The sequence below is a fragment of the Sus scrofa genome, chromosome 14, assembly GCF_054392235.1.
Source record: "Sus scrofa isolate SSC_HxYL_T2T_F1_AM1 chromosome 14, Sscrofa_HxYL_maternal_Yorkshire_Landrace_v2.0, whole genome shotgun sequence".
Lineage (NCBI taxonomy): Eukaryota > Metazoa > Chordata > Mammalia > Artiodactyla > Suidae > Sus > Sus scrofa.
Window position 1 is genome coordinate 124,758,056 of NC_139396.1, and position 13,580 is coordinate 124,771,635.

Consider the following 13,580-nt stretch of genomic DNA (forward strand, 5'->3'; position numbering starts at 1 on the left):
CAATTTGTTTCCTACCAGGATTATCTGGAAATATAAGTGGTACCTGCACACCCTCTAGTGGTGAATCTGTTTCTCAATACAAATTCCACAAAGAGAGAACTTCCATTGAAAGTTTTTTTCAAGGGACAAATTGGACAACGTCAGCTTCCACGGCCCAAACTTGAAGGACTAATTAAAAGAAAAATTTAAGTTCTTCAACCTAAAGAAAATATAATATCAGCATTCATTCATTGACTGGGTCAGCATTTATGGAGAGTTTAATATATACCAGGTATTGTTTTAGGAGTTTGTTTTTTTTTTTAAAGAACATGTTATGGAGTTTCCGCTGTGGCACAATGGTATCGGTGGCATCTCTGCAGCACCAGAACTCAGGTTAGATCCTCGGTGGGTTAAAGGATCCACCATTGCCACAGCTGCAGCATAGGTTGCAAATGTGTCTTGGATCTGATGCCTGGCCTGTGAATTCCATGTGCCTCGGGACTACAAAAAATTTAAAAAAAGAACACGTTAAGTTGGAGATCCTATTGGATATTCAAGTGGAGATATCAGATAGTCAGATACAAGTTCAGGAGACAATCTCTCAAAAAGAGCAAATAGAGAAGAGGGGAATTCACCCTGAGATGCTCCAATATCCTAATGTCAGGGAGAGGAAGAGAGACCAATGAAGATGGACAAGGAGAGGCCATTGAGTTAGGAGAACAAAGAGAGACTAGAAGCTCAAAGTCAAGGGAAGAAGATGTTTTAAGGAGAAGAAATAGATGAACTGAGTCAAATACCAAATAAGGAAAGAACTATTGCAGTGGAGTGGTAAGAATAATATGACTAGAGAGGATTCAAGAGATCGTGAGGAGAAAGAAAATGGCCACCGGGAGGGCAATTTTTAGAGCCTTTTATACAAAGAATAGCAGGGTATTTGGCAGAAACTGGAGGGGCGTGTGGTATTTAAAGAAGAAGGTCTTTCATTGAAGAATTGATAGGATGCGTCTTGTACTACATTTTCTAATCTCCTATAGAATTGCATGAATCCTTCTATAGTCTTCCAAATAACATATGAAATGAAAATTGCCATCCTGTTCATCTCCCCATTTCCAGGCAAAACTACCCCAAATCCATTCTTTCAGTCATCCAATAAACGTGTACCAGCTACATATTAATAGGCACTGTGCAAAGTGCTAAGGATGAATACATAGGCAAATTCTCCACATTATCTGCAGAACATTATTCTGCAGATGTTCATCACCTGGTGAAAGACAGACTGGACACAGTGCAATTTGAAAAGCCTTGTAATATAGGCATGAAATAAAGACATGGAAGCCCAGAAGAAAGGACCACTGGCTCTTCCTGGGGACACCAAAGAATTCATACAGCTAACATTCCAACTCAAGCAGAAGTTTCATCAATAGGGGAGTGCAATGCCAACAGGGTTCCCTAAATATGTGGAATCCCTGTCATAACTGTGTCACATACAATGCATTGGAAATGCTAAGGGTAGACTTGTTGGGGCTGATCATAAAGAATTGTGTGTACCATGTAAGGTAGGTATGAACTTTCTGATTTTTCAAAAATTAAATATGACTTTGAGTCCCTACCCTATTTATCTGATGGGAAATCCAACTTTTTTGTCATTATTGTGGCTCTCTCTTCCCCTGCCCTGGCCCCAAGTTTCATGATGGACCGGGAGTCTCGCACCCAAAGCAGAACATTCGGAAGGCTGTTCTGTTTCTCCCTGTTGTCCAAGTTCATATAATCCCACGAAGCAACACTGCAGCTCCTGTGTCCTTCAGGAGCATAGGAACCGTGGCTGAGGCTGCACACCAAGAGTCTAAGGCTCCACCTCTCTCTCTAGGTGCATGGAGTAGGCAATCGGTTTGCCTACTTCCCTGAGGGTCCCTACTACATGAAGAAAACCAAACCACATCTTCCATATAGTCAGGAAAAATATTCCTTTCATTTTGGCTCTGGCTTACTAACTGCCCCCCTCAAAAACATCATACAATGCCTCTACAGTTACCTGGCATGAACACTTAAATGTTACCAGCCTGGGATTTTGCGCTCCAGGGGACATCTGGCAATGTTTGAAGACATTTTAGGTTGTTACAACTGGAGGGATGCTACTGGCATCAGTGGGTGGAGGCACAGGACCACCTCGAACAGTAGAGGATTATCTGGCCCCAAATGTCAACAGTGCTAAGGTTAAAAGCTATGTTACAGACTACATTTTAAATTGAAAATGCACAACTTGAGAAATAAAAATATTCAACAATTGTAAAGAAATCAGTATTCCTTTTATTCGGACTGGAAAATTGACGAAATTTTTTGTTCTTAACCAAAATAAAGTACAGAATCAATTTTAGGTATTATTATTATTATTTTGCACTGTTGTCTGAAGTACAGAATCCAACCTTAATTCCTCCAACTGGAAGCAATATTTAGTTTTATTCATTTTTATAACAAAAGACTATTGTGCATAAATAAAAACACATCTGAACATGGATAAATTCTTTGCATAATGGATTTTATATTCAAGGCAATACTCAATTTATGAGATTCAAAATTCTCCATTTTCTAAATTTGGTTGTGATGATTGGTGTACAATTATAAATGTAATAAAATTCATTGAGTTAAAAAATTAAAATTTAAATTAAAAAAAAACTCTCTATTTTCATCAATTCAGACTGCTATAGCACATGACCAAAGACTGAGTGTCTTAAAAAACAGAATTTTTTTTCTTTTTAGGGCCACACTTGAGGCACATAGAGGTTTCCAGGCTAGGGGTGGAATCAGAGCTGCAGCTGCCAGCCTACACCATAGCCACAGCAACATAGGATCCTTAACCCACTGAGCAAGGTCAGGGATCAAACCCACATCATTATGGACACCAGTCAGGTTTGTAACCTGCTGAGCCACAATGAGAACTCCATTAAACAACAGAGATTTATTTCTCACAGTTCTGGGGGCTAGTAAATCAGACTCTGGTGAGGATCCTCTCTAGTTTGCAGATGGTCATCTTGCTATGTGCTCATATGGCAGAGATCAGGGAAAGAAGCAGCAAGCTTTCTCATGTCTCTTCTTATAAGGGCACTAATCCCATCATGAGGGCTCCACCCTCTTGATCTATTTCTCAAAGACCCCATATCTAAGTATTCTCACATTTAGGGGTTGGGATTTTGACATATTAATTTGGGGGTACAAAAACATTCAAGCCATAGTTTTTTATTTTATCTTATTTATTTTATTAGTTTTTTCTTTTTGCCTTTTCTAGGGCCACTCTAGTGGCACATGGAGGTTCCCAGGTTATGGGTCTAATAGGAACTGTAACCGCTGGCCTATGCCGGAGCCAGAGCCACGGCAACACGGGATCTGAGCCGCGTCTGCGACCTACACCACAGCTCACAGCAACGCCAGATCCCCAACCCACTGAGCAAGGCCAGGGATCAAACCACAACCCCATGGATCCTAGTGAGATTCGCCAATAACTGCGTCACGACAGGAACTCCGAGCCATAGTTTTTTTAAATAAACTATTTTGTAGTGATAGAGGAGAGAATAAATAAATATGCATTTAAGTATATGAATGCTTGGGTACCATTGCATCAAAAATATAGTAGATACCTATAAATATGTTTATATCTTAATATGGTTTATATTTTATTTAATTTTTTACTTTTTTCTTTTTATGCCCTCACCTACACCATATGGAAGTTCCCAGGTTAAGGGTTGAATTGAAGCTACAGCTAAGGCCTAGGCCATAGCCACGGCAACAATGGATCCAAGCCACATCTGCTACATACACGATACCTTGCAGCAACACCAGATCCTTAACCTTCACAGACACTATGATGGGTTCTTAACCCACTGAGCCACAATAGGAACTCCTAGTTCATATTTTAAAATGTTTAAATTTAGATTTATGATAACTAAATACTGTAATTCTAACTTACATACAATATTTTGAAGGGCTAAATATATATATTTACTTAACACAGTAAAAAAAACTGTATGTTTGTCCATATGGGTATGTCTGATAATATGTACATACGAATCACCATGAATGTGACTACATAAATGCAGAGCGATATAGACGTGCTGCATTGTCAACTTAAATAATGGAAGTAGCTTTGCTGTGATGACATAATTTTTGGAAATGGGGGACAACTCTTACAGTTCTCTTATATATAGTCGCTCATCTTGCATGACTTTTGAATATCTTGCCAAATATTCACATGGGGTAAAGTTGTTTATTGTTATCTGAGCCTAATACCTAGAAAGGTTTTACATATAAAAGCATAATATTTTTTCACAATTTTTATATGCATAGAATTTTCCAGCATAGTTAACATCCCTGGCATTTTCTTACTAAAGGCTAGTATCAACCATACCATTTCTCAATTATACTGACAATGATAAGTTTAAAACAACAAATTACTACGACAAGCCAAAAAAAAATACCCACACAAATTTTCAAATATTGTTCCCCCCTCCCCCACACCCCCAGGGTTAACTGGGAGGTTAATAGAAGGTCTGAACACTGATGTGGAACATTGATTTAAATAAGGGTTCAGCAAACATTTTCTGTAATTTACACCAGATACTAAATATTTTAGGTTTTGTGGCCCAAGACACAATATTGAGGCTACTATGTAGATGTTTACATCGTGAAACTTCCTTTTATAATTTTTACTCACATTAGTGATATTAATTGAAAGGGGAAAATTAAGCAGTATTATCGCGAAGTTTAAAGGTTTAAATCAGAGGAACTTTTTTGGATCATAGTTTTCAACTCCACAATTTGGTCCTTGATATGGGGTTGTGCCAAGACCAGCTCAGTGGGTGAGGGCTGAAGAATGGGTGCTGTGAAACTTAAAGACAAAAGTGAACATAAAACAAGACACAGAGACATTTATCTTAAGTAAAGGTGGGAACCGGGGGATTCAAGGTCTCAGGGACCAAGAGCGCTGCCTCAAGAAACCACACTGCTTTTATTGTGTTCTTGAAGATTACATCAGTGAGGAGGGGGTTTATAGATGCTGGATATAGGTTTTTTTAAGTTATTTTAAAAGTCACATAGCCGGTTGCTGATTAAGCTTTTATTCTGACCTTTAGGCATTTAACAATCACTAGCATTGAGGAAGCTTGGCATCAGCTATCTATGCATAGCATTCTAGAGAATCACCATTGTGCTTCTGCAGAGGGCATGCCTATCTGCAGCAACCAGGCATGCCTAGGTTTGCACCTCTGTTCTCCTTGCTAATGCATATCCTGCTAATGACTCCTCATAAACCCCTTGAGGCCATGAGGCTCCTCTTCCTCTTATTCTTTAGAGGATATATCATGCTGTGCAAAGGTGTGCCTATCTGCACAGGTCCTGCATGCCTAGACCAATGCATTATGTCCTCATTCATCTGTCCCTATGACCAACTTATGCCTTTAGGTCTTTGTTCTTAAGCTTAAGTCATTTACCAGCATTGTGACTGTTTTTCAAGCAGGAAGATGAGGTAAAGTAAAGCAGGACAAGATGGAGTTTTCAGCATAGAAAATAGAAGCAAAGAAGCTAAGAAAATATTGTAGAAACATGTCTCGTGACAAGGTTGGACCATAATTATATCTGGAAACAAGTTTCTATGCCACCCAAAATGAGCTAGATAATTCCCAACCAGATGAGTGTCCCAAAGACACAATTATGCTATATATGAACAAATCAGTATATACTTTTTCAAAAGGTGGCGAGAGATTCAGAGTATTTAAAGGGGTCATATAACCAAAAGAACCAAATCTGGTCCAGTCTTTGCTGTCTGAGCCGAGGTGGAGATTTTTTCCTTGACAACATTAGTAAGTACATTTTTTTTTTTTTCAGCAGTTCAAAATTTTCTCAGGATCCCACTACATCCATTAAAGCTTTTGGGAGCATGAACTGTGCTGGGGCCATGGTTAATTACCATGGCTGTTATTTCTAGTTTTTAAGTTTAAAGCTCAAAGTGGTTCCAGTCGATGTACAATAAATTGCCTAAAATTCTGTGTCTTAACAAAACCTTGTCACATTGTGCTTATACTTCATGAGTGTAATGTTAACACTGACCCTGCAGGAATTCCATCTGTAGTCATGGTTACCAATTCTGACAAGTCCACTTTAAAATTCTCAAAATTCTTCTCCATACACAAAAACAAGCCACTTCCTAATGATGTGCCCCATTTGGGCAGTATTTCCAAAAGATATTTAGTCCTATCAATATTCTCAACAATACAAAGAACTTTTGTATAGCTACTTGCTTACCAGCGGTAACAGAAAATGCCAGGAATAACCTAGTTTTTTCATGCAATTTACCCTGCAAGTTCTGAGCTAACTTTCCAATGTTCTGAGAATAGAGTTTATGGTTATTTGCAAATGCTGGTTTCTATTTAGGATCTGCTCTTTCTTTTGTCTTCAATAAATATTCTTTGAAAAGGAGTCTTCAGTTAAAAAAAAAAAAAGTTTTACTTGCCTGAGCAGTTTTTTTGTTTGTTTGTTTGTTTTTTGTCACTCAATAGGCAACAATTTCAAGGCAGCATCAATAGTTCAAGAGTTCCATCAACTTGACTAGGCCATGGGATGCCTAGATAAGTGTCAAACATTCTTCTGGCTGATTGAGGTTTTTCTGCATGAGATTAGCATTTGAATCAGTAGATTGAGTAATGTAGATTTACCTCCCTAATGTAGGTGAGCTTCATCCCATCAGCTGAAGACCTGAATAGAACTAAAGTACTGACCCTTCTGCCTTCCTGCTGGCACATAGGTGTTTCCCTGTCACTGGATCCAAACTGGATTACCAGCTCTTCCTGAATCTTGAGCCTGCTTGTCATCCCACCAGAATTACACCATCAACTCTCCTGGGTGAACAGCCAGGTACAGATCTGGGGACTTGTCCAACCTCCAAAATCACATGAACCAACATCTTTTTTTTTTTTTTTTGTCTTTGTAGGGCCACACATTATGCATATGGAAATTCCCAGGCTAGGGGTTGAGTTGGAGCTGTAGCCACCAGCCACAGCAACTCGGGATCCAAGCTGTGTCTGCAACCTATACCACAGCTCACACAGCAACGCTGGATCCTTAACCCACTGAGCAAGACCAGTGATCAAACTCATGTCCTCCTGGATACTGGTCGGGTTCATTAATCACTGAGCCCCGACAGGAACTCCTGAACCAACTTCTTTTTAAAAATCCTGTCTCTCTCTATCTCTGTCTCACTCTAAGTGTGAGTGTGTGTGTGGGGGGGGTATGGGTGTGGGTGGGTGTGCATACTCTTGGTTCTGTTTCTCCAGAGGACACTGACTCTAATACAATCATTATTTTACATGCTTTAAAAAAACAATCCTAATGAAATCTTAGCCCCTTTCTTTACATCCATTACGTTTACCATCATATATCTTTTCCAGACACCAATTATAGTTCTGTCTTTGATTTCTATCATAATAATGTCTTAAGTTTTATTCTTTTGTCAGAGCATCTTGGCATCTTAAAGAAGTTGGAATACTCATTCTCACAATGCTAATTTTTATAATATTCAAACCTGCCTTTAATTTTCAAACTTTTGATAGAAATGTAGATATTTAAAAAATTCACTTTCATCTTAATTGCACTTAAAAAACAAAACAAAACAAAACTTAACATTGCAAGCACAAATACTCATAGCCTAGAAGATGTTAAACTATTAGGTCAGTAAGGGGAGTTTCCAAAGGGAGGGAAGAAGATGAGAGAGGAATTATTGAGAGAGGCTCCCTGGATTGGGATATCCTGTGGAGTCCCATTTGAGTTCCACGTTTAGCAATTAACTCCTCTAGTTTGTCTTAGCAGGCAGAAGTTAGGCAGGTGGTTCACTTACCAGCCATGTGGTGAACAGGGGCAAATGCAAGTCTGCCTGGAGAACGGGCATCTTTTTCTGATCTGCTCTGGAGATCCAGTAGGTGCTCCATCATTGGGAACAAGAAAGGGGGTCTATTTGGGTACCTGGTGTATCATGCCAGTCCACTGCATGCCCAGTTAAGTGAATTTCTGGCTATGTGTTGAAGTAACTGAATACATCCAACAATGTTACAATTATATGGATATGGGTATGAAGGTGAACAAGAGCTCATGGGTTCATTTATTAAATCATGCATTTTGACTGAATACCACCTACTTTCTGCCAGTTCTGGAGACCTCTGCATCTTGTTGCTCCTCAATTTCATGTATCAAAATTTAACTCAAGCATCACTGTAATAGGGAACAACAAATCCATCCAATTCCATGTCGTATCTTTTTTTTTTTTTTTTAAACTTTGCATCCTATTGCTTTTGCTCAGTTGAGAATGTTACCTATAGCCTGAAATACACAGGATAGCCCATTCTAAAGGCTCTAACCTTCAAGGGTACGACACTTTTCCATTCACAGAGATAAAAATTTGCAGAACAGAGATAAGATTTATCTTATTCGAAGTTTACAGGAATACCATGACCTGACCTATGTAGACAGTTGTAGAAATAAAGGATTCCAACATCAAGAAGTTTGAAGCCACCAACAAGACCCTTTCTCCTTTGCCTGAGCTCTAACTTGGGTAAGCTGGTTCTACAGCACACCAGTCCACCATCTTCTTGGTCTACTGGCTTTCTGAATAAAGTCACTATTCCTTTCCCCCGATTACTTGTCTCTTTTATGCAGCATGGAGTACAAGTTTGGACTCAGTAGCATCACTTTCTCCAGGAAACTGTCCTATATCCTCTCCAAATCTCCTAAACTTCCCCCTCAATCAGGAAGAGAAGACCCTGCCAAATATTCCTGACACACCCGTGCAAGTCATGTTATAATACGCTTTCTTGCCTTGACCCACCTCAAGAGGACAGGGGCCTGGAATGAGGTATGAGGTAAATGGGCTCCTGGGCTGAGAACAGCTGGGACTTGTTAGGCTGAGTTAATTGGGCCTTGCTTCTCTTGGACACAAAAAGGAGAAAGTTAATGGCAGGAGCTGAGCTACTGAAGTGAAAAGATAAGATGACAACTTCAATCACTCCTGGGGTAAAGGAGACCTCGCCAGCTACAAATGCCCAGAAAAACTCCTAGGGGTCACAAAAGGAGGGGGAATCAGGCCATAATAGGTTGCTGATAGTGGCCCATAACCCTTTGCTCCGGAATTCATCTTGGTCAAAAGATAGACATGCAGATCAGGGAGCACCTGAGTCCAATCGGGTGCAAGAAATAAAATAATTGGCCAAAGGAAAACAAAGACCAAGAACTGTCCTACAGAAGTGACTTTTTTTTTTTTTTTTTTTTTGTCTTTTTGCCTTTTTTCTTGAGCTGCTCCTGCAGCATATGGAGGTTCCCAGGCTAGGGGTCGAATTGGAGCTGTAGCCACCGGTCTACACCAGAGCCACAGCAACACAGGATCCGAGCTGCGTCTTCAACCCACACCACAGCTCACGGCAATGCCAGAGCCTTAACCCACTGAACAAGGCCAGGGAATGAACCTGCAACCTCATGGTTCCTGGTCGGGTTCGTTAACCACTGTGCCACAACAGGAACTCCTATAGAAGTGATTTAAATCTCCTCTCTGGTGCATGCCTCGTTGAGGAGGACATCCAGACCCACACTCCTCTTTAGGGTGTGTACTACTGTCTTGCTCCTGTCATAAATAAACTACTTCTCTGTGTGCTCTCCTGCATGTTGTACTGGGTTTCTAACAATAAACTTTATACTTTTTTTTAATACAGTCTTTCCCTCCTTGAACCATTCTGGCTTTCAGTGGGGGACAAGAATCAGGGTAATTCTGCTTTTAGCCTCCAGCTCATCTAGTGGCTAGGATTCCTGGTTTTCATCCAGGCTTCCCAGGGTTAATTTATGAGCAGAGAATTAAGATCTCACTTCAGCCACCACTCACTGTTGTCTCTCCAAGATCAGGAGGAATGTTTCTCAGCTCACTCAGGAAGGGTGATCCAAATGAGAAAAGGATAAAGCCAAAGACCAACCAAGCGTGCGCTGGCACTGAGGGGCCAGTCCGAGAAAAAGAAGTCTTCAGGGAGACCAAATAGGGCTTGAAGGTTGTTTTGGATATTCAAGCCCACCCTCTCTTTCTCGGCTCCCTAAGGAAGAGGAAATGACTGAAGAGTCATCTTTGAGTCCAGGATTCCTACCTGATATAATATGAAAAACAATAACTCTCTCATGGGCTGGTTGAGAGGATTGGACAGCAGATAGGAATTACATAGAGTAAATATATAGTCCTATTATGTTCCAGTCAGAAAATTTTCAGTCTTCTTCTAACTCCAGATCCTTGCTGTTGCAGCTACCTGTCCAAGTCAACTTCTTTTTTTTTTTTTTTTTTTTTTTTTTTTGTCTTTTTGCTATTTATTGGGCAGCTCCCGTGGCATATGGAGGTTCCCAGGCTAGGCATCGAATTGGAGCTGTAGCCGCCAGCCTACGCCAGAGCCACAGCAATGCCAGATCCGAGCCGCGTCTGCAATCTACACCACAGCTCAAGGCAACGCTGGATCCTTAACCCACTGAGCAAGGGCAGGGACGGAACACACGACCTCATGGTTCCTAGTCGGATTCATTCACCACTGCGCCACAACTGGAACTTCCCAAGTCAACTTCTGGCTCCTCTTCCCTTCTCATCTCCCCTATGGCATTCTCTTTTTTCTCTCTTCCCACTCCTCCTTCCCTCTTCTATCTCCTTCCTTTCCTTTCCCTCTCTCCCTACTTCCTCTGTCCTCCCCCTCCATTCATTCTCCCCCCACCCCCAGCCCTTCATTCCCCTCTTCCTTTCTCCTGTCTTTACTCCCTCCTCTTTTCCATCCTCCAACTCTCCTCTCCGCTTGCTTTGCCCAGGAGACAGTACATAGAGACATGAGAATAGATCCAAGCCACCTGGATCCACCTGTGGTCCTACCACAATGACCTAAGCCTCAGATGATTCAAATGTAAAATGCAGAGGTTGTGGAAAAAGCAGCACTTAACTCAGTTGTTTTGAAAATTAAACATGCAGGCAACTACTTAGCAAATAGGCTGGCCCTCAGTAAACTGCTCAGTGACTGTCATTCATTCATTTTCTTTCTCGTCCTTCTTCCTCCCTTCTAAGCCCAGGGTGAAGATAAGAAGTTTAAAGGGTATACAGTCCACAGCAACAGCGTCATGACTTTCAAAGAAAGAAGCCCTCTGTAGTCTAATTCTGGTATCAAATAATGAGTCATCTTATTCACCTTCACCACACATCAGATATATTTCCAAACAATTTAGGTTTTGTGGCTGCAGATGAAGACACCTATAAAATTAACACTAGATCTTCCTGCAAAATTAACATGAGATTTTCAGATGAGAAGCCAGAGTTTGTTTTATATGACTTTCTTCTATTTGCAGAAGTAAAATTTTCTTCTGTTCTTATTTAGAAAACATCAAATATTAGGATAGCAGATTTCTTTTTTATTGAACTTAACCAAAAGGAGAATTACATACTACTACATGGAACAGATCCCTCTTAAAATTCCCTTCTGAGACCAAGAAAGAAGTCATGTAAAGAACAAATCAAGATGAGGTCCACAAACCCGAGACTCTGTGTACTGTCTGTGACAAGTTAGCAAAGAAACGGAAAATGTTTACAAACTTTCACATCCCTTTGGCATAGACTGGAGATCCAAGCCCCTGATTTGTGGACTCTTATTCAGTCTAGTATAGAGCAGTTCAGATGTTAGATTAATCTTTTGAGGCCAGAGCTGCCTGCGGGTAAAGGACAATGGATCACTACTGGTGCTAGAAGAACTGGTGGAGGGAGGGGGGTGGGGAACTCGGTGAACTGGCCCCGTCATCACGGATACTTTGTAAAGCAGTGATGTAAACTCTAGTTCCAGAGTTTTATGTTCTCGGATAATTAATTTATCACTCTTCAAGAGTTCATGTGCACGAAAATGTGGAACCATCACAACTGTGGGATATATTCCACCTTGTACATCCGTCAGACGGAAAACTGTAAAACATTTCAATTGTACACCTCCCCATTTTTGGCTAAACACGCGCTGAAGCTAACTGCTTATCCCTGCCAACTCCAGGTTGAGAATACTGGCTGTAATGGAGTTTAGCATGCTGTGACACCGTCTGTTCTGATTGAGCAAAATGACTTTTTTCTCAAGCAAACCTTTTTCGAGTTGTCAGGTCAGTTTCCCCATCTCCCCATTAAGTCCAATTTAAACAATGGAATGACCTTTAGGGGCGGGAAAGAAAAACGGATTTAAAACCCTTACTTTTTAAGGGTTTCCAGCCCTTCTTTCCCTGTAAGTCCTCAATAAATGCTGTATACCTACATTTTGAAAGAATCATTTTCTACATTATTTCACAGGAGGAATGGTGGGCTATGTGAACCCCTTCGAGGGAAACAAAACTTTCCCATCCAGAGGAAGAAGAACTGAAGTGAGGCTGCTGACTTCCACACACTAACTTCTGCTGGGATCCGAAGGCGCTCAAAGAGCCTGGGAACGTCAGTCCGCGGGAGGGAGGGGAGGACTGCTTAGGAAAACTGCAATTCCCAGCATGCCCCGAGGGGGCGGGCCCTGCGGCTGCGCAGAGAGCCGCACAAGTTCACGTGATTTCAGCATGGCGGTGTTCGTGGATTTGGACCTGCGAGCGGGTTCCGACCTCAAGGCGCTGCGTGGGCTCGTGGAGAACGCCGCTTACCGTGAGTCGCCGCGGCTTCGCGAGCAGCGGTGCCTGCCCAGCCTCGCTGCCATCCAGATCGTCGGGCCACGTTCGGAAGGGACGCGGCCGGGCCTCATTCAGGTCTTCTGGGGTCTCGAGGCTGTCTCTGGAAGCTGATGCCTTCTGCGGGGTTGCTGTGATCCCGGGCCCGGGAAACTCGAAAAGCGCTGGGGAACTGTTACCCAGTCCAGCTCCTTCTTTATTGTGAATTGGGGAACTGAGGTCCTAACAGGGCCAGGGACTTATATAGGGCCTCACAGCTGAAGGCTGGCCAAAGCTAGTCTCCACCTGTGCTTTTAATATCGCCCCTTCCTACCTCTCACCACTGTGTACTGACTCAGTCAAATGCGGAAAGCTGGTTGGTGCACAGATGGGGAGTGCTTTGGGTGCTCCGAAAATGGGCGGGGGTGGTGGGACGTGGGGCTGCGAGTGTTGGAATAATGTTATTTAGAGGGAGGGTAGGTTGAGGCGTAGGACACACCAAGAGGTTGGGAAGGGACCAGCATGGCCAGAATGCTAGAATGTTACTCGTATTTGAATCCAAGGAAAGCAGAAGCCCTGAGAGGTAAGATCGTTCTAATCGAAGTTAATCGCGACTTCTGCCTTCTTCCTTAGATTTAAAGTGTCTAAGTGGAGATAGAGGGGTTTAAAAATAAAGACATTTCTTCGAAGTTCCCAGTTGTGGTTCAGCGGTAACAACCTAACTCGTATCCATGAAGATGTGGGTTCTACCCCTGGCTTCTGTCAGCGGGTTAAGGATCCGTCGTTGGGGTGAGCGTCGGTGTACAGATGCGGCTTGAAGTCCGTGTTGCTGTGGCTGTGGTGTAGGCTGGCAGCTATAGCTCTGATTCGATCCCTAGCCTGCGAACTTCCATATGCCACAGGTA

The 13,580-nt window shown here is 41.9% G+C and overlaps 1 protein-coding gene across 2 annotated transcripts in view; it reads left to right on the top strand.

Annotated features, from left to right (window-relative positions):
* RPP30 (ribonuclease P/MRP subunit p30) overlaps nucleotides 1-13,580 on the top strand; it is a 345,838-nt gene that overhangs the window by 302,113 nt on the left and 30,145 nt on the right. The window contains exon 2 of one of the 2 annotated variants that reach the window (XM_001924771.7): nucleotides 12,338-12,673. In XM_001924771.7, coding sequence (XP_001924806.2) covers nucleotides 12,529-12,673 — 145 coding nt within the window. In that variant the 5' untranslated portion in view covers nucleotides 12,338-12,528. Of the gene's footprint in view, nucleotides 1-12,337; nucleotides 13,152-13,580 lie in introns of those variants that run through there. The other variant, XM_084994838.1, reaches the window with a different exon arrangement.